At 35.2% G+C, this 27,155-nt stretch overlaps 1 protein-coding gene across 7 annotated transcripts in view; it reads right to left on the bottom strand.

Annotated features, from left to right (window-relative positions):
* Ahi1 (Abelson helper integration site 1) overlaps nucleotides 1–27,155 on the bottom strand; it is a 151,781-nt gene that overhangs the window by 33,476 nt on the left and 91,150 nt on the right. For 5 of the 7 annotated variants that reach the window (XM_090338078.1, XM_090338081.1, XM_090338079.1 and 2 more), the window contains 3 exons: nucleotides 17,840–18,002; nucleotides 14,770–14,867; nucleotides 74–120 (listed from right to left, as the gene is read on the bottom strand). In XM_090338078.1, the coding sequence (XP_090194204.1) occupies nucleotides 74–120; nucleotides 14,770–14,867; nucleotides 17,840–18,002 (308 nt within the window). Of the gene's footprint in view, nucleotides 1–73; nucleotides 121–2,220; nucleotides 2,263–2,438; nucleotides 2,481–14,769; nucleotides 14,868–17,839; nucleotides 18,003–27,155 lie in introns of those variants that run through there. The other 2 variants (XR_016536471.1, XM_090338082.1) reach the window with 2 other exon arrangements.

Here is a 27,155-nt window from a genome sequence, read left to right as displayed (position 1 = left end):
GAAATAGTAATAATCATATCATTAATAAATAGAGCTATTTATTACTGCAAATAATTTAGAAGAAGTTGCTTACTGTGAACCCAGTCTGAACTCCTGGGACTTGTCCTTATTGACTGAGTGCTGCGGAAGAACAAAAAAGCAAGTAGTAAGTCAAAACTAAGAGAAGACAACAGTCATTATTCACATGCTGAAAATCCACCTATTTTCCGAATGAGGAGAGAACATGCCCACTCTGAACAAGAATGTCTATGTCTGTCTTGAAAGTGAATGTCTACAAGGATATTTGTTATGGAAAACTAAGGAAGCAATTCGTATAAACAAAGTCATCTTGCAGTTGTTTGGTAAAAAAAGATGGACTGCTTATCAACCTAAATTAATCTTCTAATATGATGTAGTATATTGTTTGAAACAAGATTATTATTCTACAACAAATTTTTCCTCTGTATAGACTATTTTTTCAGTATATTCTATTTTTTTATAGTGAGACTTACTAAACAATTACAATTTTGAATTTAAAGTTCTTTGTAGCTTACAAATTAGTCTAGTATATTTTGTATTATTTAGTTATTTTCTGGAAGTATTGGTTTTTTTTTTTTTTAATTCAGGGTCTGGGTCTTGCTCGATAGCCACTTTACCATCCAAGCCATATCCCCAATCTTTATTTTATTAATGGCACCATGAGAAAACCAAACTAACAAGTACTGTGGTACTAAATTATGCTCCTGCCACAGTGGTTCTAGCATGGGAACTCAAGGCTACATACTTGCTAAAAGAAGGTGCTCTACTACTTAAGCCATGTCCCCATACCCCAAATTATACGCTTGAGGATTAATGCTTCTTCTAGAATTTAAAAGAATATTTAGAAAATATTGTCTGATATGACATATAGTACTTTATAAGTCAATCCAATGTTGCTATACTGCAGATTTCTTTCAGAGATAATTAGGTGTTACAGAAAAGATTTATTCGGTATTCAAAAATAAAATATAAATATGTTATATTAAAATTCTGAATAACATACAAATGAAAACGATGTATCAGATCTACATTATTATTTAAATTAAAAAAATCCAGATGATGAAATACCAAATGAAATGAAAGAAAGGGGAGTATGACCTCATTCAGTATTCAGTAACTACTGTTTTTTAAGGTTACCTCTACTGAAGCTCATTTTCCCATTTGAAATTTCTTCCTTTATAAACAAATTCCTGAAAGATATTCTTAAGCAAGTTCTGGCTCTCTGAATATTTTTAAACAAATAATACTTTAACTATCATAAAGACTTTAAGAGGATATCATGCTTTCTAGACCATAATTATGTGATTATTATTGTTATCTATACAGATTTAAATCAAGCATTTGTTAAAGAGAAGAATTAAAATGAGGAGACTTAGTGGTTGATGGATGGTATTGCAGTAAGTGACCCAAACAGCAAACAAAAAGATGTATGACACCTTGATTTTTCTCTACTAGTGAAGCTGATTAGACTCAGTTAAAATGTGTTGGGGAAAAATATGGAAATACATACAAAATGGAAAATTTCAATTCAAGAACTAATTCCAATTCTAGCATACTTTACCTACCCAGTCAACCAATAGACCAGCAAGTATAGAAAAATCATCAAAATCTGAATCAGAAAGCATCAATCAAGTAGAACTTCTTGTTTCTTTGCATACTTTTAAGATAAATACCAAGCACGGTAACCAAATTAAAGGTAAGATGCTTTACTCTTTACAAAGTTTAAGTACTATTTTTGTAACTTTGACTATGGCAAGGCCACAGCTTATCAAAAATAGATATTTGTATGTAATTAGTGGGCTTAAGAAAAATTCATCATGCATCTTTAGTCATAAATTATCATACACTTAAGGTTAAGATGGGAGAAGTCAGACTGAAATATGTATTGCTGTTTAGCCCATGTTGCCACGTGTTAGGTCTTACCAATTCTGCTGTGATAGAGTCCTTCATTTGAAATAGATATGATTTCCGCTAAAAATTTTAAGTATGTTTAAGTTTATCCTTGCCATCTTTCCTATTGTTCTATTATATTATTGTTATTAGCATGCCCTGTTCCTCTTTCTTTGATATAAAGGTGACTTAGCTTATGTTCAAATCCTATAAATCCTAAATTAGTACAGGATTCATAGTTCAACACTTTTGATAGTTATCTAAGGATGCTTACTTAGGACCAATACTTGACTTCTATACACCTTTACTCACTCATTCCTTGGTCTCAGCAGCAGCACGCCATATGGGTAGTGACTCATGGAGGCAGAAGGAGGGGGAAGAAGGAGGTGTCTCTGTGAGCTCTTTTGTTTTTACTTTATCTTTAAGCAAAAAGCCCCCAAGGCTGGAATAAGATCAGCCTATAAATACCCCCCACCGTCAACAAGACCAAGGAGCATGGCTGCCCTTCTTTCCCTCCTTTCCACACACACCTCTCAGTTGTTTTGTGACTTCATTTCCTCTTCATGGATACCCTTGATTTGGAGAGGAGGGGATGAAGACAGGAAGGTGAGCAAAGGGGAGATGATGAATGAAAGGACCAGAAGTTAGAGACTCCTGCTTCCCAAACCCTCACTACTTCTTAGGAATGATTTTCCACTTAGATGCAGTGAAACTTAACATGAAAGGAATGGTTAATGGAATGATTTAAAATGCCACACTGATTATGTGAAGTTTTATCAGGAAGTATAAACAACTCATAAGCAGTTTTTTAAGAAAAAGAAACAGGCCATGCAAACAACTCACCCAAATTATTTCTATGAACTTGAAGAATAAATGTAAAATCAAGTAAATGTTCAGTCAATGTATGTTGTAGTTAGCATAACCACTTTAAATAAAGCAAAATTTTAATACACTATCACTTTATTTTTACATGCTAATTATATACCTGCTGACATATCTGCCTCTTCCAAATAATGTCTATAATTTCTTGCTCATCTCTGCTAGAATTTTAGAAAAAAATATAATAGGAGAAATGCCAAAGTAAATATTAAATTCTAACTTGATTCTGGCATTAACCTACATGATCCCAGTAAATCACTTAACCTCTCTTGTGGTTTCATACTTGAAAAATAAAAGAGAGGCTCAGAATCAAAGCACAAGATATCATAGCACCATTCTCTTATTTTATTTTACAGATGAGGAAATAGAGGCCCAGAGTTACCAAGGACACAGAAGTAATTTCAAAGTTATTAATGTTTTTCAAACTGATTTAACAGCAAAACTAGTTTTCACTGATTTTTTTCTGAAAGCTTCATACACAAAAATAGAATTACTCTGGATAAAACTAGGTTTGCATGGCCTGGCACCCTGACTCCTCAGCTCTGCCCCCTTTCCTTATATAACAGTTTGAAAAACACTGGGCTACTCTCATTGCTGTTCCTACTTATCTATGAGTTTGAATGAAGACATAGGTTGAACTTTTCAGGTTATGGAATACTCATTGATCTTCAGCATCAATCATTGTTGAGTGACTGAAACTGTGTTGGAAGCCTTGATAAGAAATTACTGACTAAGCTGTAGATCCATGCTATATCATCCTTACTGAGACAGGGATAACACTAATCAAGATGCTTTGCATTCATTAAGTGCTTTGTTAAATGGCAACTCCTTTGTACAACTATTTAAAGTAAAAAAATCAATGGCAACGAAAAACAACTTTTAGATTACATGTTATAGATTATACAAAGTATGTTTTCTCTCTCCATAGGCTTGACAATCAAGTTCAAACTGATACTGAACTCGAGATGCCTCTTATGAAGAATCTGTTATTTAAAAAAAAAAAAAACAACTGGACTGATGGAAAGTAGGTGGAGAGTGAAAATACTGTCTGTACTCTTTCTAAAAAAGGTGGAAGATATTTAAAAGTATTTGTGACTATAATGCAATGTATATTGTATTCAGAAGGGTATCACATACATTGCAGGTTGGATATGCTTTATTAAGGGAAAACAATTAAATTTACTTTATATTAAAAAGTACTAATTTCCACATTTTAAAAATAAAAGACACCATCTCATATTTTAAAAAGAAAAAGAAAAAAAGAGAAAACCACTGGACTATACAAGCTCTTTCCAGACTTCATTTATTTCTAAAATTCTGTTTCTGTTTCCAGATGCAAAACTATACGTTTTCATAGGTTTAGAGATGGTTTTCTGGTTTTAGAATTTATTATTGATGGTATATTTTGATTTATTTGATGCTAAGTCCTCTAATAAAACTGGTAAGGAGAGAAAAACTCCAGCACTGGAATGTTGTTTCTACAAGTTTATTAAAATAGAGGGCATGACCCCTTGATTCATAATTTATAGCTTTTAGAACTAATCATGTCAACTGAAAAAGGAAAAAAAACCCAACAAATATGTAGGGAACCCCCTCTTAGGAGAAAGCATCATGCTAGATATTCTGCTGTGTGAGTAGAAGTCCCAGCTCCTTAAAAGTGTATAATCTAAAGGGGAAATGGTGGGTAGACAACAAGGGACAGTCAAATACTAGCTCAGTACTGCAGAAGAGGAAATGTGTGGAATCAAGGAGGGAGCATCCTTAAAGAACAAACTGAAATTCTGATGACTGGGAAAGTATGAAAAATGAAAGACTTTAAAAAAGCTTGAGGGATGTGTCTTACAAGGCAGTGCTCCAAAAGGTAGCTTAGAAGATAAGAAAAACAGGTCAAAATGTCTATGTGCTCTTTGAGGGGTGGAATGGAGACACAATTTTCTGAGGCTTATACTTCATGGATAAGTATAGAGTCAACTAAGATTTCTGTGCTGTTCATACAGTATCTCTAGCAGGCAGGTAGAAGGTACAACAAAGGCTGGAGAATGGAGACTGCTACAGATAAGAGGGGAACTGCTATCATAGCAGTAATTTAGAAATACCCTTCCCAAGTTCATTCTAAGGCGTTCCTTTAAGTCCTATCCTGCAAATTTTGTCCTTTTCATTCTTTATATAATGTTATTTTCATGCACCTGTTTATGTCTGCAAACTAATGTTCTGAACCCAGTTATTTACCTTTCTGCAAAATAAGTTGGATATTGTTAGTTTTAAACAAAACCAGTTTAAATACAACATTTTAATCAAAATTCACTCGCAAATCTCCGGAGCCTCATAGATGAATGTGTGTGGAAAAGTAGCAACTGGTTGAAAATTTCAAGTTTCAAATGGAAGTTTTTCATTTTTCCCTCCCTTTTTTGGTAGTACTACTAGGCCTTCTACTTGCTAGGAAGACTGGCCTGGAATCAAGATCCTTTTATCTTTGCATTCTGATTAGCTGGGATACTGGAATTGTACCAATATACTCCATCCAAGGTTTTGCTATATTTGATACAGAGATTTTAAATTTTAAGCTCCAAGTTTCTTCTTTTTATATGGATTCACTACGATCACCAAATCTGAGTACCTCATAATCTTACATTATTGCAACAGCCTGTACTGGTCATATTTCCTTTAGTACTGTGTATTCTAGTCTTCAAAGCATTTTTGTTTTGTTGTTGGTTGCTATAGTTTAAATTTAATATGCGGTCGGAAAGTCATGTGCTAAATAAAGACTACTTTGCCAGGTGATTGGATTTTGGGAAATGATGAATTAGGTTATAAGGCTTTTAACTTCATCAATAGATGAAGGGCATTGATGGATTCATAATCTGATGGCATTGTTGGGAGGTAAGGGGGCCTACTTGGAGGAAGTAGGTCATGGGAGTTGTCCTTGAAGGGTAGTGTTGTTCATAGGCCTCCTTCGCTGCTTCCTTGACAGCCATGAGCTGAGTAGTTCTGCTCTACCATAACTTCAAACCTTAAAGGGAAGAGATGACCTTGGATTGAAATTCCTGGAACTGTGAAGCAAAATAAATCTTTCTTCCTTGTAAATTGCTTCTTTCAGGCCTTTTGTTCAAAGTGACAGAAATCTAATTAGTGGTGCTGAGGACTGAATTGAAGGACTTGCAAAAGCTAATTCAAGCTCAAGTTCTTGGGGGTGTGGTGAGGTTAAGTGGGAGAAAAACATGGGAAGGAGGCAACAATTTTCAATAAGTAATGTATTCACTACTTTAGGAATGCAACCATAAACCCTCTGTACATCACCCTAACAATAAAATACAATTTAAAAGAAAGCACAAGTTCTACTGTTGAGCCACTACCTTCAGCCTGAAAATGAACTTTTTATTGGTGACAGTGCTGGAGTTTGAACCTGAGGCCTCACAAATACTCACATGCTCTACCACTGAGCTACATCCCCAGCCAATTTCCTCATGAAATAACTGCTTTAAATATTTCAGTGGTTCCCTATCACCCACAGATAAATTGAAGCTTCTTTCTTTTTTTTTTTAATTGTATTTTTTTAAATTGTTGTGGTGATGTATAGAGGGGCTACAGTTAAATTTGTCAGGTGGTGGATACATTACTTCTTGAATACTGATAGCCCTTCCCATGTTTTTCTCCCATTTCCCTCCTCCTACTCCCTCCCAATCATCTTGTTTTTCCTCTTCCCTTTCCTGTTTCAAATAAACAAATAAACATATGTACAATACACCAGGTACCAAAGTCAGATACAGTAACAACACGAGATAAATCATAAAGGGGAAAAACACTTCACATAGTACATTAAGAACAACAATCACAAAGATAAGCCTCCTGTTTCAATATCTTGTAGTTCAGTTCACTTAGCCTCATCTTATATGGTCATCTGTGCACAACATCTGATTGTGGTCTTCTGCTAAGAGAATCCTAGATGTATACTAATGATCCCAAATGAGGGTAAACCATTGAGCCTATGTTTCTTTGGGTCTGGCTTTACTTCACTTAATATGACTTTTTCCAAGCCTTTCCATTTCCTTACAAATGGGGTGATGCCATTCTTTCTGATGGCAGCATAGAATTCCATTGTGTATAAATATCACATCTTATTGATCCAATCATCTATTGAGAGGCATCTAGGTTAGTTCCATATAATTACTATGGTAAATAATGCTGCAACATGGTTGTGCTAGCAGCTTAAGTATGTCCTTGTTTGTAAAGATTTGGGTAAATGCTCAGGAGTGGGATTGTGGATCAAAAGGGAGCTCTATGTTTATAGTCTTTTGAGGAACCACCATACTACTTTCCAGAGTGGTAGAACAAATTTATAATCTCTCCAACAGTGTAGTAGCATTCCTCACCAAAACCAGTTGTTATTAGATTTCTTGATAATAGCTATTCTAACTGGAGTGAGGTAGAATCTCAAATTGTTTTGAGTTGTATTTCTTTTTACAGCCAGAGATGTCAAGCCTTTCTTCATGTGTCTATTGGCCATTTTTATTTCCTCTTCAGGGAAGTCTCTCTTGAAGTCTTTGGTCCACCTTTTAATGGCATAGTTGTTTCTGGGAGGATTTGTTTATGAGAGATTCAATTTTTTGAGTTGTAGATATATTTTAGATATGAGGCCCTTGTCTGTTGTATGTTAGTAAAGAGCTTCTCCCATTCTATGGCATTTCTGTTTAACGTACTAGCTATGTTCTTTGCTATACAGAAGCTCTGCAGTTTAATGCAGTCCCATTTGTCCAAACTTCAATTTGTTGTGCTCCTGGGCCTTCATTAAGAAAGTTTTGACCTAAACCAAGGAACCCTAGTGCATCTCCTATTCCTTCCTGTAAAGTTTTCAGGGTATATGCTTTTACCTCAAGGTCTTTGATTCATTTGGAATTAATTCTGGTGCATGGTGATATATAAGGATCCAACTTTAGTTTTCTACACATTTAATCAATTCTGCCAGCACCATTTGTTGAACAGGCTTTCTTCCATCCTATTTTTTTGGCTCCCTTATCAAAGATTAGGTGAGCATAGGTTCTGTGGGTTAATTTCTGGGTCTTCAGTTCTATTCCATTGGTCCTCAGGCCTGTTCTTTTGGCAGTACCATGCTGTTTTTATTACTATAGCTCTGTAATAGAGTTTAAAGTTTGGTATTTATATTCTTCCAGCACTGTTCTTTCTACTGAGGATTGTTTTTGCTATTTTAGATATTTTATTTTTTCCATATTAATTTGTGGATGGCTTCCTCTGTTTCATTACAGGACTTTGGGATATTGATGGGTATTGCATTGAATTTGTAGATAGCCTTTGGCAGGATTGCCATTTTCATGATGTCTCCCAATCCAAAAGTATGGGAAATTTTTCCACTTCCTTATTTCTGCTTTAATTTCCTTTTTCAGGATCTTAAAGTTTTTAGCACAGAGGTCCTTTACTTCCTTGGTTAAGTAAATTCCTAAGTATTTTTTTTTTGAGGCTATTGCAGGAGGTTCTTTCCTGATTTCAGCCTTGTTGGCATCCAGGAAAGCCACTGATTTTTCAGGGTTAATTTTATAACCTACTACTTTCTGAAGTTTTGCATCAGCTTAAGTAAAATTGAAGCTTCCTAATATGTCATAGGTGGGCTCTTGTAATCCTGCCCATTTGTTTAGGGTTAGCATTTTCTCTTTTCAACATTGAGCTTCAGTTATTATGAAATATTTGCCATGCCAAGCTTTTGCACTTGCCACTTGTACTGCTGTAAATGTAAACCTAACTCATGCCCTTCTCACCAAATGGCTTCCTAAATTTCCCTTACTTTTTATTGGCCTTACCTTTAGTTTTTACAACTTTTTGACTAAGCTTACTTTCACTCTTTAGATTATGAAACAGGAACTATTTTCGGCTTGTTGAGCATTAACAAGTGGGCCCCACCAAGTGTGTCTGGCATTCAATATAAATGTTAAACAAATAAATAAAAAGAAAGATGCCAACACAAGGATGGGCATCAATGTGTGAGGTCCAAAAGATGCTGATAGGTAGAAAGGAGCAAAATCAAGCAAGCCAAACTAGTTATAAGTGAAGAGATCTGCCTCAGAGAAAAGGTCATTTCTTTTGCTGATACCTACAAACATCTGCAGAGAGGGGAAAATCATAAAATATAGAGAAAGTAAAGATGGAAATTTGAGGGAATTAATGATAGATAGCATGTCCTCCAAAAAGCAGGAGCCAAAATGAACTTGGAGGGAGAGGTTAGCAACTTCAGAAATGTGGACCTTACTTTTTGGTTGGCCAGGTATAAAGAATGAGAAATCCAATACAAAGAAAAGATGAACAGGACTATGGACCCACTGAGGCGGATAATCACAAATTAAACACCTGATTTTTTTTCCTGATTAATTGGAAATAAGAGTTTCAAGAACTTTACTTCTGGCACTGACTTCCAATGACAATTCTCAAATTTTAGCTTTCTGAGTAGCTAGGATTACAGGCATGAGTTACCAGCATTTGGTAATAATATGATTTTTTTAAAGCTATGATTAAACACTAGGGTAGAAATAAGGAAAACAGACATGCTTTATTTACCCCAGGTCTAGTTAGACGAATTACCCATTTCAAGGGCCATTTACAAATCTGCCATCAAACTCCAAAGTGATGCAATCTGATTATAGATAACCAAGGCAGGAAATGCCAGAATGCCATTCCATTTCCTACAATTCCTGGAAACTCTGAGTTGTTTGGGTCTTCAATTTCCTTTTTTGGGCCTAACCTGTTCTCTATAATCTCTCACAGACAGGGATTCTTCCCAAATCAGAAGTACCTACAGTGGCAGGGAAGCAGTAACGAGTAAAAAGAGAGAACTCACTAAAGGATTACTGAGAAGACAAGAAGCTTTGCAAGTCTTTTTTCAATATCTTATGATTATGCTTTCAATGAAGAGTATAAGAGTAATTTCTATGTATTTAGAAAATTTGCTTAACCATACCCCAAATAATCCCCATCTATCACAAACTTACTGGATTGAACACAACAATAAATTCACGTAATTCCTATTATGAAGAATAATTTGGGTTCACTTTTGATACAAAATATAAAGGCGATTTTTTATAATGTGATTTTTGAAAATATATTAGCAAAAATACTAAGCTATCAGAAGACTAAGACTATGATTGCTGAAAGCAATAGTCTGTCTACTGTTTTTCTGAGAGGTCAACATAATCATTACTGCAAAATGTATGATATTTGCTTGGCTGAAAGAAGAACTACAATGGATTTATCTGATACTTTTGGGTTCTCTGTTTTTATTTTGGACTATATGTAACTAGAGTGTTCACTCTGGCTTAGGAGCCAGCCCTTCTGAACTAACTAGCGTTACTTGCAATTTTATTGTCTCTACATAGAAAAATACTGAAAATAATTAAATGCTTTTCTCTGGCAAAGATGTATTATAATGGATATTTTCATAATTATCTTGGAATAGCAAAACCAATAATTATTCCCTTAATGAGTTTTAGAAGACATAAGCAAAACCATCACAGTAATTGCTCTACATTTGCAGAAACAATCTAACATTTCTGTGCATAATTACTATAACACATCTGGCAATTATACAAAAACACAGTTGTATTAACGTGAGAACATTTGTAGAAAACAGATTATATTTTTCAACTTTAGGTTTTGTTTTCTGACAAGTGACAAAAAACCCCCCAGAAGAATAAAAATAGAATGCCCAGGGTCCATGCCTATAATCCTAAGTCTGTAGGATGGCTGTATGAGGCCAGTCCTGGCAGAAAAGTCCACTAAACTCCAGCTCCAAAATAACCAGCAAAAAAAGCAGTAGGGGTTTGGCTCAAGAGGTAGAAAACCAGCTAAGTAAGCACAAGGCCCCAAGTTTAAACTCCAGGAATGCCAAGAAAAAAAAAAAGGAAAGGAAAGGAAACAGCATTTTAGTAGGTTGAAATGGTCTAAAATAGAATTTGTGTGCCAATAAGAGAAGATGCCCAAGACATATTTATAAAACAAGAGAGCATATATATATGTTCATATGTGAAGAGAATATTTTCAGAAGGATATACAAAACCCTCTTAGAATGAACATGATTCTAAAAAACAGAAAATTAAAAACTATGGGCATATGCTATTCTTAAATAGGACAATGTAAAATATTAAAAATTAAAGCAAAGAATTTTAACAATAATATCTTACCTCCCTGAATGAATCATATAATTAGGCAACCAAAAACTAAAAGGCTGCTGGGCCAATGGTTCATGCCTGTAATCCTAGCTTAAGAGGCTGGCATCTGAGGATTGTGGTTTGAAGCTAGCCCGGGCAGGAAAGCCTGTGAGATTCTATCTCTGATTAACCACTGAAAAGCTGGAAGTGGAACTGTAGCTCAAGTGGTGGAACAGTGGCCTTGAGTAAAAAAGCTCAGGGACTGTTCTCAGGCCCTGAGTTCAAGCCCAAGGAATGGCGTGCGCACGCACGCGCACACACACGCGCGCACACACACACACACACACACACACACACACACACACACATACACCTACACAAAGGCCTTTTGTAAAATTTTTTCAGTCCTGGGACTTGAACTCAGGGTCTGAGCACTGTCCTTGGGCTTTCTCAAGGCTAGAGGTCTACCACTTGAGTCACAGGCACCACTTCGGGCTTTTTATATATATGTAGTACTGAGGAATTGAGCCTGGATCTTCGTGCATTTTAGGCAACCACTCTACCACTAAGCCAAACTCCTGGTCCCAAAGGCCTTTTTAAAGCAACAAAAATGTCCAAAATGTAAACAACCAAACTAAGTTGTTAGCATTATTCTTTTTCAAAACCTTTAAGATTGTTTTCTCCTCAGTTGCACCCATATTCTATTTATTTAGGTGCAAATTTATACTACATTTTGTAAACATTTTCTAGAGTGAGCCTGGATGAAAAGATCCTCCTATTTCAACCTTCTGAGTAATTACTGATTTGTCTGTGAATTTAGACTCCTGTGAAGAACACAGTCAAGCTTCAGCCTTCTGCACTGAAAGAGGCTGCAACAAATGCAGCCATCAGTCATTCACTTTTTGTGAGCCATATGAAATGCTGGGAGGTACCTGGAACACTTAGCAACAGAGCAAGTATGTTCCACTGGGAAGAACTTATAAGAGGCAGCTGCCAAGTTATTAAAAGTTATAATTTTACTTATTTTTAATAATTTGAATAGAAATAACTTTTTAAAAGGAAAATAACAATATGGTCTTTCTTTCTCTCTGTGTTTTATCCCTTAAAAGTATAGAGAACAAATTTTGAAATTAGGTTTTTAGTATTTTTAAAGATGTAAGTATCTTTTACTACACAGAAAACACTTCACACATTTTACTTTAAAAAGTATCTATTTTTAGGCTGGGAGTTTGGCCTAATGGTTAAAGTGCTTGCCTAGCATGCACGAAGGCCCAGGTTCAATTCCTTGGTACCACATACATAGAAAAAAGACAGAAGTGGTGCTGAGGCTCAAGTGGCAGAGCTCTCACCTTGAGAAAGCCCAAGGACAGTGCTCAGGCCCTGAGCTCAAGCCCAGGATTGGCAAAAAAAAAAAAAAAAAAAAAAAAGAAAATATCTATTTTCGGGCCAGGAGTTTGACCTAGTGGTAGAGCGGTTGCCTAGCATGAATGAAGACCCAGGTTCGATTCCTCGGTACCACATATACATAGAAAAAATCAGAAATGGTGCTGTGGCTCAAGTGGTAGAGCCCTAGCCTTGAAGAAGCCCAAGGACAGTGCTCAGGCTCTGAGTTCAAGGCCCAGGAATGGCAAAAAGAAATACCTTTTTTCTTCTCCACAGAATCTTTTGGTAAAACACTGAAAAGAAAATTAGTACCATATGAGTCAGTGTTTCTTAGGTGGTATGTAGATACAATGAACTTTTAGTGTGTGATTTTAAAATAGTATTTGAGGGGCCAGGAGCATGGCCTAGTGATAGAATGCTTGCCTAGCATGCATGAAGCCCTGGGTTTGGTTCCTTGGTACCACATACACAGAAAAAGCTGCAAGTGGCACTGTGGCTCAAGGGTAGAGCGCTAGCCTTGAGAATTCCCAAGGAGAGTGCCCAGGCACTGAGATCAAGCACTAACACTGGCAAATGAATCAATCAAGAATGTACTTGAGTATAACTAACAATACATAGATTCAAAATATGGATTCTTTCTGACAAATGTAACTGTAACACCTCTATACATTATCCTAACCAAAAAAAAAAAAAAAAAGTGTAGAGAACAAAGCTGAATGTAAGGGTGTGGGCCTGTAGTTTCAGTTCCTAGGGAGGCCGAGACAGGAGGATTACTTTAGCCCAGCAGTTTGTGGTCAGCAGGTAACATAGCAGGACCCATCTCAAACGCAAAAACAGAAGTATGAAGAATCTAGTTCTTAGCATATGAAAAAGAACATGATGAAACACACACAAAATGAGGATATAAAAAGTTATTCTGACCCAATCTGGCTAACTCTATTTGTAACCATCTGTGCTAGGGACTCCATAGTAGAAAAAAGAGCACTTGACTGAGAATATGGAGGCCATGCTTTAATTAACAGTGTCATTTTGAATGAATCTCTAATCACTTTCTGGGTCTCATTTTCTTAATCTGTAAAATGAATGAGGTGATGAGGATGACCAGGAATGATCTTTCCTTCCTTGGCACCAAAGCTATGTTTCTATGAACTTGAACCTCCCACAATCCTAGTCACTTTTTATGTTCTCCTCCTCCTCCTCCTCCTCTTCTTTTTAAAACATTTTATGTATGTTAATAAAATAGGATTTGCATGTGAAATTAAACATCTGATAGTCTTATGGCAGGTTTATAAGGTAAGATCTTGATAAAAAAATCAACCCATATACATTTTGATAAAGAAACTAGACATCAGAAATGCAACTAACCAGGTGCTAAGGAAACTCAAGTTTTACACTTCTGAAGAGTTAGCTGTTAGCTCCATGATTGAGTGCACCCAAGGAATTTGAAGATAGACTTAATTTCCACATTTCAATTCTATCTCCTCATTACCCCACCCACTCTTACTTGTACAAAGAGGCTACTGCTACCATATTTTCCAGATAATTTGTGGAGGAGCTATCTGCTGTACTCTAGGAGGTTTAAGAACGTTTATGACCTCTATATCAGCAACATTTCCAATCTTACACTAACAAAAATGTCTCCAGACATTTCTGACTGTCCTAAAGCAGGCTTCAGCATATTATATATATATATATATATATATTTCTATCTGTCTGTTTGTCTATATCTATCTATCTATCTATCTATCTATCTATCTATCTATCTATCTATGTTATTTCATAGTAAAGAAATAGCAAGACAACTCAGCCTAAGACAAGAGCTAATGGTACATTAATAAAACAAGTTAAATAAAAGCAATATCCATGATAGTCTAGTATTTATTAAACTTTTCTAGCAAGTACTATTCATATCAGAAGAATACTGACTGCTATCTCTGTAGGACCTAATGACACAGATTAAAATACATCACATTTTATTCTGTCTGGTATCACATTCACATTCATTCTAACTTGAAAATATTTTAGATTACTACTAAGTAAAAGTGAAAAGTTCTATCCAGATAGAACATCTTTGATTTGAAGATTTCAATACCTCTAGCATAAATGAGTATCTACCAAGTTGGGCTAAAAACAGTATTATGAAAGACAGCTGGAGATGTAAATTAGAGTGGAAATAGCATTACAGTTAAAAGATACAAGCTACTTTGGGACCTTGTCCCATTTTTATACTATGACTTGAAAGTTTACTTTAACATCTCTGAGCCTCCTCAGTTTCCTTATCTGGAAAATGATAGATTTGTCTCAAATATTTCATAATGTTAGTGGCAAGATCAAAAGAAAAAAAGTAAAGTAAATAATGAAGGAGTCTAAGCATGAAAAATAAAGGGATTTTATATATAAACAGAGAAAAGAGTCAAATACATAGGTACCACATATTCTTGAAAATATTTACCTTTTGAGAAGCTGAAGGTTTTTCCATCTTGGGCTTTTCCTTGGGAGTTAAAGGAGGTGATCGCTCCTTTACCTCTGGAGGCATTTCTCGATACAGTGCTACAATTAAAGAAGGGATTAGTGGAATTAAGTTGAAGAACATGGCTCCAAGGGAAACAAATGATGCAGGAAGGTAGATATAAAATTAAAGAGAAGTTGATATTCAATTTCTTGGCTTTTGTTACAGCAAACAGCTGTAATACTTGTTTGGTGGTCTGACCCATTAGTTATCCTTGGAAAAACTTAACTGGAAGGATTTCAGATATACAGCAAGTGTAATATCACTTACTGTGTGGTCACGTAGATGCTTATTTCATTTTATCTCAATAGACACTTGCCAGGAACCTACTGTAGTAAGAAAGATTATCTACTAGGGACCGATAGAAATGTAAGGATAATCAAGACAGTCTTTGCTCTCAGGGAGCTTACAATCTGGTCAAGAAAAGATTATATTTTATAATGTAAATAAAATGTGGTATTGTTTTGATAGAAGTCTAGAGACAAAGTGCTTTGATCTCCTGAGCAAATCTTAACAGATTAAAAAAATTACAGTTGAAAGATACTCTAAACTGAGAGAAATTCCTAAAATAAGTTTAATCAAAATTAAATAGATAATATGAGATATATTTACTGGCTTTGAAATGGGTTGGTATTATTAGTGGGTTTGTATCTTGCAGAAAAGGATGTTAGATGTGATTAAGACAAAATGATTATGTCTTTCTAGTGGCTTAAGACACAAAGAGAATAAGATCTTTATAACAATGGAGTACCATCTTTAAGAAAATTATTGTTTTCTTAAAAGCTTTTGTTCTCAATTAAATAGCTGGTAGAGATTCTTCTCATATATACATATAATCTCACTTCTTGTCTCTGCACATTTGGCTTCAGATAAAGATCAGTGGAAATTCTTGCTACTGTTTTCAGAATTCAATATCTTATTAAGAGTTATTTTTCCTCTAATGTTAAAACTGCATAGATGAGTCTTCGTTAAACTTAGGCAACAGTAGGGTAAAAAGAAAGTAAAACAACTTCCAATGAAATGCGAAAATTTAATTATTATTTTGAATTCAATTATTATATTGGGAAGAGTTTTCTCTGTTTCTTCTGCCTTACAATGCTTTTCCAAAAAAGCAGTGACCAATGACAAAAGAAAATGGCAATTATTCTGGGATATAAGAAATTATGTCATTTATAGGTTGGTCACAACTTAAGACAAAGAATTCTGAATGGCCATCTTTGCAAATTTTCCACAAGCAGGGCTTTAGCTATTAGGAATTTTTTTATTAGATCTTTAATTCAATGTTGATCAACTATCTATAGCCTTTCAGTGCTGATAAGCCAAGACATAATTTACACAAACTAAAGTTAAAGTTAATACCATCTTGCTGGGAGGCAGTCTTTTTATATTGACAAGTTAGAAAACTGAGTAATGCTTTAAAGAAATGATATGCTATAATATCTATAGTTATAGGAAAACATATAATACTTACAATGATATAACTATATACACATATAACTATATATTTACATAGTTTGGCAGTTCTTCATTTAGAAATTGCAGCTATTGTTGCTTAATCACAGCTGTTGAAACTGCACGAGAGCTGCCACTGAATGTAGGGAAGAAAATTAGGATATTTTGACAATCAGGAAGTTAAAAGTGATGAGTTTGGGGGAGATGATCTTAGATGTCTACCTGGAAATCAACCTGTCCTAAAAATTCATCTTTTCATTGTGCCTTAATTTTTCTTCATTATGTAGTTAAATTTTAAACATAAATATTCCTCCAGTACAGTATAGGGTTATATGGGTCACTTACTACTTATAAGAAAAATATCTAAAGTGTGGCACAGAGAAAATGAAGACTTGAGTGTGAACGAGAAAAGTAATTTGGGGGATATTTAGCCCTTTTAAGGGGAGGAGTTTGCTAAAGGCAGAAGAAAACTGCAGTAAGACCTGAGAGACTGAGAGGAACAGTGGGATGGAGCAGGGTGTAGACAGGGTATAAGGAGGGTGCAGCAAAGAAATAATGTTATCTGACTAACCTAGCAGTGGAAAAAAATTCTCCTTCTTTTTAAAAGCTTTTTTTTCTGTCTCCTTGGTTAGGAATCAAGGGTACTTTAGGGACAGATTGGGTTAAAAAGGGTTCACAGACTAGCTTGAAAATTAGTCTATATTTAACAATGATTTGTTGCAGAAATAGAAGACTTAACAGAACATTTGAACCATAGAGTGCTGTTCTCTACTACATTTAAAATTAGAGACACAGGTTTTTGTGTCTCTGGAAGGAAGGTCAATTGATATGCTTCAACCTTATTATTTCACTGGAGAAATGGAGGCACCTCTGTATAAGTTGCTGAGGGAGATTACAAGCTTTTTCTCCTGACACTAAGGTTGCACTTTTCTTAATACATCATCAAGTTAACTGGTGATAGGATACAAATTTTCTGACGAAGCATTATATTGCTCCCTTTTCATCACAGTCATTTTCAGGCTCTCTGCATTAGTTGTATTTTCACCTTTCAAAGCCTAGGAATGAAGCCTTAGCTAGCTTTCAGAAATTTGTATTTGGAATTTCTTCTGTAGTTCATTTTCCCCTGCTCACAAGTGATTACTTAATGTACTTGAAATGTGACAATCTACCGTGCTTTTGTTTTAGCAGGTAAGATACAAAATGAAATAATAGGAGTTAGGGAGCCAAAAATTCTTAAATGCTAGTCAACTGGAGTCACTATGACATTAGAAGAGCTGACAAAACTGTCAGCAGCAGGTGTTTGGGTAAAAGTTGCTGAAGAAAATAGGTAGCTTGAGAGGCAGGTCCCCTAGGATGATTAACACATTCAGCAACTTTTCCAATCTCAGAATGAAACAGCTTTCACATATACAAGTGTCTTGCCTTTTAACTTTCTGTATAATACACTGGTAAACATATGCAAAGCTGATAAAGACAGTAAATTAAAGGGCAGAAAATGATAAAAATCTTCGACTATCAGTTATACCATATTAGTAAACCAGGAAAGGAGCATAAAACTTACTCTCACTAGCCACATGATTAGCTGGAAAATAACCATCCTGTCCCTTTCCTACGCTGCCATACCACCAGTCTTCATTATCTTTGAAAAACACTCGGATAATGTCTCCTCGATGGATGGTTAGTTCATCTGATCGGCTGGCTGTGTAGTCATAAAGAGCCACTACCTAAGAGAGATAAGACCACCACAGCTTTATCACAACTGTGCCACAGAAAAAAACCCCAACACTCACTTCCTCTTGCAGAAAAGCAGCTGAAACCAAAGCAGTACTGAGGCTGTCTCAAGGTTTGCTAATGGGATGAGGGGTGGTGGGAACACAGCAGGAGAAGCAAGATAAAAGACTGTGGGATTGAGAAATGGTTGAGAACATTTAACACACTAAGATTAGCTTCAAAATAGCAGATGCTAATTTTTTAAAGTAAATGACTTTAAAGCAAATAATGAAACAAGCTAATACATCACTCACTTTTTTTAAAATATAAAATGTTTTATACCACACCTTTAGAACCTATTCTCTGCTAAACAGATGAATCTGAAAGAAAATTCAGGTTAATAGTTTTATAAAAAAAGGAAAATCTTAATGAAACAACCCGATTACACAACTTCAATATGATCATTTGGTTTATTGTTAATATCTTTTCTCGTGATAAATATCTTTAGAAAAGCATGCCTTTAGTATTTCATATCAACGACCAAGGACTCTCTGAACTACCTTTAAAAGTATGCTTGTAAAAGTGCTTTTTGCTAGAGGAAAGGCCTTCCTAAGAGAATCCTTTTCTTTGTTTTGTTACAACAATCACTGTATTGGATTACTTTCACTCAAAAAATGCCAAATAACATGGCACTGACTACACAAACATTTTAAAAACCCTTTAAAACAATTAAAGGGAGGGAGACCTCAATACCCTTTAGATCTGATTCATGTATAAAGTAGGACATAAGATACTTAACCTATTGCCTCTTCCCATCTTTTTTTAATTTAATTTTTTTATTGTCATGGTAATGCATAGAGGGGTTACAGTTACATTCGCCAGGTAGTTAAGTATATTACTTCTCACACATTGATACCCCTTTTCATGTTTTTGTCCCTATTTCCTCCCCCCACCCCCTGCCAATCATCTTCTTTCCCCCCCTTCCCTTTCCTATTTCAAATTCTCTTCCCATCTTAAAGGGGGTTTGAAATTTATAGTTTAAGCAACTGTACCCCTACACACACACACACACACACACACACACACACAATCATTATAATTCTTTGCAGTTAGTTTGAACACTTAAATTCTAATGTAAATGGTGCTGGGGGCTAACTCCACACTGGTAAACAAGCTAATCTCTAGGAGAGGAACCTAATTTAATAAGCTTTTGCAAGTGCATTAAGAGACCACTAGAACTATTCAGGTAAAACAAGAGCAAGAATGTCTTAGATTCTACAAAACGTGTGAGTGAAGCAAAGAGAAACCCTAAGTAGTTCAATTGAAGGGCAGGGAAGCTAAGATTATAGGAGTAAGAATTAGATCACATACATTGCCAGGGTTCAGATTCACTATGGCCAAAGAAGACATAGAAGGGTTTTTGAGTTTCAGGAAAGACTAAGGCCAAATTAACATTACTACATAGATATGACCTTCCTGATGATTCTACCTGATGTCTCAGGTAGGCTTTGCTACTCCAGCTCAATCTGATGGTTCTTAGCTTATTATGTTTTGATCTATCCATGAGCAGACTGGGATTCAGCAAGGATTGATAATTGTTACTGATTAATACAAAGCAAAATTTAAGATAAATTGTGGTAATAACCTTCAAAGTAATATACTTTTATGCACATATACTCATATATACACATATATGTACTCATATATGAATATATATACACAATGTAATTTTAGCCATCCATCAGGAATAATGTCATTTGCAGTGAAATGGATAGACCTGGAAAAAAAAAATCACATTGCGTGAAGTAAGTCAGGCTGAGGAAGACAGAGGTAACATATTTTCTCTCATATGCAGAACTTTATATTTTATAAACATATAAAACATATATAGAACTATATGCATATATACATAATCAGACTGATTAAAACATGATATATACAGGGGTGGGATTCTATCATATAACTCCACTGAACAATTAATAGTCTAATTAATAGTCTAATATATCTTGCCTACGAAACCTAGGGGAGAAACTAGGGAGTGGAGACAGATGAATGGAGAGAGGAACGGTTGGTGAATGCAGTCATATTATTCAGTGCACATATGTGTAAATGGAATTAGAAAACTGGGGACATGGAAGTGTATGGGATAGATAGGGGAATAATGGAAGTAGTGACACTGAACAAGACCCAATATACACATGAATGAACATACTACACTAAAATATCTTTGTATAATGATTTGGAGATTATAAAAAATTTTTAAAAAATGATCTCATTTCCATTTTTCAGGTTTTTTGGGGGGAGTATTGGTATTGGGGTTTAAATATTGGGTTTCATGCTAGCTAGGCAGGTACTCTATCATTTGAGCCATAGCTTTAGTTCTTTAAAAGCCTCTTTCCTAATATCAACTAAGGAACATTTGATCATTAGTATTAAATGAAAAAAAAAAGACAGGATAAAATGATAGTTGAATACCATATTTAACAATGAATCCTGAGTTACACAGAAGCATATTACTATATTCAAATTAAATTTTTCCTAATGGTGACACTAGGCTAGTATTTTATTTAATACAAATAAAAACATATAAAGCACTATGTTGGAATGTGAATTGGCAAATGTGAGGTTTTAAGTTCAAATCCTAGACCACAGGAAAAAGTATATGTCCTATTTCAAGAATTATATGATAAAAATAGAATCTCTTCAAATCAGAAAACCCTAAACACACTTATAAAAAAAAAATCAAGGAAGTGGTGCTGTGGCTCCAAGTGGTAGAACACTACACTTGAGCTGAAGAACCCAGGGACAGTGCCCAGGACCCGAGTTCAAGCCCCATGACCGATGCTAATCCCTCCCCCTCAAAAAAAAAAAAGAAAAGAAATTAAGATCATATTGCTTCTAATGGATATTATCTGGATAATCATAGATTAAGAAAACAAGTTACCACAATGTGCTTCAAAATTAATGGCAGAATAGCATTGCAGATTTTAAAGTAAGGTAAAAGTATCAATTCATTAGAATATTAGCACAGCTTTATTTGTGATCATAAAGTGCAAAAGCTTCTGTTTACTGCAGTGTGTTACAAAGGAAAATCCTCCTGGGTAATACTTAAGCAATTCTTTGGAATTTACCATTTGGACATAATTTCTTCTTTGACAAATAAGGATGACTCTGGAAGTCAGAGTGTACTTGACCTCTGGGCCGCTTTGGGCTGGAACCATGGCCTAGTGGTAGAGTGCTTGCCTAGTATAGCACACAGGAAGTCCTGGGTTTGATTCCATGGTACCACATATGCAGAAAAAGCTGGAAGTGTTGCTGCGGCTCAAGTGGTAGAGCTCTAGCCTTGAAAAAGTCCAAGGATAGTGCCCAGGGACTGAGTTCGAGCCCCAGGACTTGGGGAAAAAAAAGCAAGAACGAAACTGTCAAAATTAATGTTACCACAACTCTGAAAATTACTCAAAACCTCACAACACTCGAAGGAGTGCATATTAAAACAACAAAAAACCTCCAACAATAGTTTGATGTTAGTAAAACAGAAAGCTTCGAGAAGTTCTAAGTTGCCTTATTCTTACTACTCCTTTCTATGTAGAGTTGCATTGAAATCCAATGGTCTCACAAACATGGTAACTACTGCTGTTCAGCAGTCACCAGAATTGGCAGAATGGATTTGGAGCAGTTTCAAAGTTCTAACTTCAGAGAAGAATCACTATATAATCTGTGTAGCAGCTTCCTGAACACATCTGTTTTCAAGGGTCATTTTCTATTTGACACAAATCTGAGCATATACTCTGTGTGACTGGTTGTATTGCAGGGCCTTTCTCAAATGTAATTAATGGCAACTGTTTAAAATTACTTCTATCTCAGGTGACTATGCAGCTGGCGCTATGAGAATTTGTATGTCTTGTATTATGGAATATACAAAGAAACAGAAATGCGACCCAGATAGAAAGCAAAAAAATGTTAGCAGAACTTGTTCTTGAAAAATTTCAGATGTTGGAATTACTAAAATTTTAAAATCTGTATTATAAATGTTTAAAGAACTAAAAGGAACTTTGGTCTAAATAATTAAGAGAAAAAATAAGAATATTTCACTACATAGAAAAGTCAAAAAATAATCTTAAAAGCCCACAAAATTCTGGTTTGGGGAAGCATAATATTCAGTAGAGGAACTCAACATTAGGTTTGAACTGATTAAAGAAAGAATTACTGAACTTAATGATGAGAAACTTGATGTTTTCTTATCTGAGGACTACAAAAATATAATAAAAATCGATGCATCTCAGAAACTTATGGAGCACCATTGAATGCATCTAAAGGTATAAAGAGCAATATTGAAGGGGAGAAAAAAATACGTGAAGCTAAAAGAACTGAAAGTAAGACAATGAGCCATATCTAGACAAATGTGTATCAAACCATTGAAAACGAGAGCCACAGAATCAACACTAAAAGAGAAAAGCAACTTATCAATAAAAGGAATGATCAACAAAATTAACAGTAGACTTACACCTAGGAGCATGGCTAAAGTGGTACAAAGCTTAGCTTGCAAGGACAAGGCACCGAGTTTAAACACTAGTACTGACACACAAAAATATCAATGGACTACTACAAAGATGACAATAATAGCATACAAGAGGCAGAAAGGTACATAATTATATCAGAGCAGTGATTTCATATAGTACTGAAATCATTATCAATTCATAGAGATTAAGTCATTTTGAGGATAATTATTAAAATAACTCATGAGTCAATGTAGTAGCAAATGCCTAAAATCTCAGCACTTGGGCAGTAAAGGCAGGAGGCTTATAAGCTTTAGGCCACTCTGGCCTGCCTAAGGAGATATTTCCTCAAAATACTAAAAACTGAGCATTATAGCTGAATCACAGAGGAAATGCTCAGCACTAATAAGGCTTTGGGTTTGAGCTCCAGGACTATAAAAGAAAAAGAAAAAGGAAAACTCAAAAAATACACTAAAAGGAAAAGGGAATTTAAATGGTACAATTAACCACCCCCACGAAAATTAGCATCCCTCCTCCAATGAATAATGGAAGAATAAGGCAACAGACATACATAACATAAAATATATTTAAACAGTGAACAATATTAAATGCAATTTTAGACTTAATTCTAACTCATCAGTCATCACAATAAACATAAACAGATTAAAATTAAAAAATATAAATTCAATTTCTAAAATTCTTTCAATGTCATAGAAGAATCAACATTTACGTACAGTAATCATAGCAACTAATGTGATCACATTTTTAAGTCAAATATAAATATGATAAGTTCAACACCATTTCTAAAGACAAAATTGATTTCTTGGAGTAGGCACAGTAGTTTAAATCTTAGTGCAAAGCCCAAATTCAAACTCTGGTGTCACACACATACAAATATTTCCACCTATGATAAAATACAGTGCATGCTTATATACTAATTTATATAATTGGATAATAAAATGTAATTTGCTCAATTTAGAAAATAGGCAAGGGGTTTGAATTAGACATTTCTTTATAACAGATATAGCCATGGTACTTGAAAAGATAGTAAAATTATCAGTCATTAGTAAAATTATGGGATTCCTACTTACTAGCATGGCTACAATAAAAAAAATAAATTAACAAGTGAGACTGCAGGGAAGCTTGGAACCATTATTCATGTCTGTGAGGATTTTAAGGTGGTTTATGTACTTTGGAAAGCATGTTCATAGTTCCTGAAAGTATTAAGCATAGAGTAACTATGCTTCTACTTCTAAATTTCAAAGATATGAAGTCTTCGGGCCAGGAGTATGGCCTAGCGGTAGAGTGCTTGCCTAGCATGCACAAAGACCTGGGTTCGATCCCTCAGTACCACATACATTGAAAAAGCCATAAGTGGTGCCGAGGCTCAAGTGGTAGAGCTCTAGCTTTGAGAAAGTCCAAAGATGGTGCACAGACCCAGAGCTCAAGCCCAGGACTGGCAAAACAAACAAACAAACAAAAAAAGATATGAAGTCTTATGTCCACACAATACAAAACAGGTACATAAATGCTCACAGATCATTATATATAATAGTTAAAAATGAACTAATTCATTTCCATTAGTGATGGTGGAATAGTACTTGGACATGAAAAGGAATAAAATTCCTACATATACTGCAAGGATAAAACTTGAAAAATTACTGTAGTAGAAGAAAACAAGACAAAAATGTCTATATAGAAAGTAACTAAAAATATCCAAATTAGCTAGAGTGAATCATGTTGAGTGAGATAAGTGAAGACCAAAGGAAGAAAAAGGTACATGGTCTCCTTGATATGTGGATATTAGATCCAAACAGTACAAGAGTGGTAACTCAATATTTGGGTACTCAATATTATGGACATGGTATTGGGAGATATAAACATAACTACATAGACATAAAATCTATGATGGACTATGTATGTACTCTACAGACATAATGTTTTATTACATAGATGAGTATCTAAGTGCCAGTGATTGTATGTAAGATTCCCTTCTTGAATACTTATTTGTTAAACATGACATTTGAAATATGATGTGAAAATCAATGTTAATAAATTCTTTAATAAAAAAATGTCCAAATTAGGTCTATTTCTAGATAGAAAATAGGCTAGCAGTTGTCAGAGGCTGAGGAGATAAGAAAATGGTGGGAGCTAGTACTAAAAGTATAGAATTTGATTTAAGGATAACAAATGTTTCAAAATTAGATGGTGGCAATTCCACATAGTCAATATACTGAAAGTTATTTACAGACTTTTAAAAAGGTAAATTTTAATGCTCTCAAGAAGGGGTAGAAACAGAGAGGGAGGTGAGATTGTTCAAAGGTGAGACATTGTTCAAGATACATTGTATTTATAAACTTCTTTCTTAAATAGCAATGCCTTTATACAGCTACTTAAATATAATTTTTAAGAAGTTTAGGGATGACTGCCATAGGAAGTGAAATTGCTTATGATGAATAAAGCAGACACACAGGTAAAAACAGGAGATAAAAGAGATCACAGTTTTCTATGTCAGAGAGAGAATCTTGATTCTGACTGCCATAATGGACAAGTGGTCACATTGTGGATGGAAATATAATGGAAAAGTGAAAGCAAGTGTATGAGACATAGAGAACATTACTAAAGTTTTAGTGGGAGGCAAGAAGCTGTTAGTACCAACAGCAATGAAACCCAAGGAAAGCCCTCTCCAGTCATTTTTAGGTCCTTTAGGTTACCAGATGTTATCTACATTAAGTAATGCTTATACTTTTTTTGTAGTTGAATGGAAAAAGGAAAGAATAATGAAAATTAGAATGTCTGCGGGGTAGTCATAGTGCGACAGTGACTGGAACAGGTGTGTTCAGTGAGCTTTTCAAGTAGGTCTCAAGGTAGAATGTGAAAGCCCAATCACCTCATTTTGGGGACATTCATAACTATCTTCTCATTCCTGCTCTCCTATTTTTCAAACAGCTGTCTGTGGCAAGTGGGTAGCTGAGTTTGAAGTGTGGCAGGTGTTTGTAATTTCCTTTCTCAAGGTCACAGGTGACTCTACCAGTGCACTAGAAAAACCACAGCTCTGAGCCTCTTTCTTCCCACCAAACCCCAAGATCCTCTTCTCACATCCAGATTACTCTCTGCAATGTAGGTGTCTTTAACCTGTCCCACAGCTATTAAAATGGAAGAGCCACTTTTTCCTAGGATATCAACTAAGATTCAGTCCACTAACCTAAAGTCATTATGTGTCAAGCTTCTTTGTGGGTGAGATGTCTCAGGAGATATAGTTTATAAATTAGTTCTCTTAAATAATCTCTCTGGAAGTATTGTGTATTGAGCTGTTTCTCATGATCTTCATGATCCCTTTAAACCATCATTTTGTTTAGCCTTTCCAGTGGTATTCTTCTGTCTACACCATTCATAGAAAACCTCCTGCCTAATCACATTAAAAGTGATGCTGCAAAGGTGAGATGAGATAATAGCAGAATAGTTTTAAAACATAAATTGATTCCTAAGTGTTATCTTCTGTTACCTGTACTATGTTTAATTTCTGCAAAATTTGCCTAGGCTACTGAGTGACATAAAAGTTGCATTCACATATATCAATTCTTCTAGAATGTTTATATTTTTGGTCTTTAGAATGCATTAACACACTAAACTTAAATTTTTCTAGATGATTCTTAAAGACCTAATGCCTCAGTTTTCTCCGATTATGTTATTAATGATGATAATACAGTGTCTTTACTTTTACAGCATTTATGACAGATGAGTGAAATCATCTAAACAAAACATTTTGTACACTGTCCATACAAAAGTGTTTCACTAATGTTAAATATGATTATTATTGTTCAGCTCTCCAAATTCTTCAAATTATTGCTGAGGGTACTGTTTTGTAGTACAATATTTCTTTAGAACACTGGTAGCTATAAACACCAACTCATTCCTAAAAATAGAAGTTTACTTCTGGTAAAATATGCTCTGTATCCAAAAGGAGTCCTCAGAGTCCTCTGTATTCAAGAGTTTTTTCACATTCCCCTATTCTCTGCACTCTACCCAAGCAAAGCTATGATGAGAAAAGAAATTTATAAAATTTCAATAAAACACAGAATAGCTGGGTGAGGTGGCTCATGCCTATAATCCTAGCTACTCAGGAGGCTGAGATCTGAGGACTGCAGTTCAAAGCCAGCCTGGGCAATAAAGTCCATGAGATTCTGATCTTCAATTAACCACCAGAAAACCGGAAGTGGCAGTGTGACTCAAGAGGTAGGGCAGTAGCCTTAAGCTGAAGAGCTTAGGGACAATGCCCAGGCCCAGAGTTTAAGTCCCATGATTGACAAAACAAAACAAAACAAAACACACACACACACAGATTAGGTTTTTTTTTTTTTTTTTTTTTTTTTTTGCCAGTCCTGAGCTTGAGCTCAAGGCCTGAGTACTGTCCTTGGACTTTCTCAAGGCTAGAGCTCTACTCTTCTGGCTTTTTTTTTTTATGAATGTATTTTGCTTAATCTTTACTTATCTAGCTAATCCCTGACACAGTTTTGTGGCTACAGCAAAGGGAATCTCTGGATGACTATGCTGCTGTCAAAGTTGATCTCTCTGCTTAGGACACTGAGATGGTAGCAGGTAAAAGACAACAGCAAAGCTGAGTACCAGGAGCTTGAGCTTATGTGTCATCCTAGCTACTCAGGAGCTGAG

Source organism: Megascapheus bottae, chromosome 8 (assembly GCF_031878675.1).
Source record: "Megascapheus bottae isolate mThoBot1 chromosome 8, mThoBot2.hap1, whole genome shotgun sequence".
Classification (NCBI taxonomy): domain Eukaryota; kingdom Metazoa; phylum Chordata; class Mammalia; order Rodentia; family Geomyidae; genus Megascapheus; species Megascapheus bottae.
The sequence above is the reverse complement of the archived record's forward strand: the minus strand, read 5'-3'. Positions and strand labels throughout refer to the sequence as shown.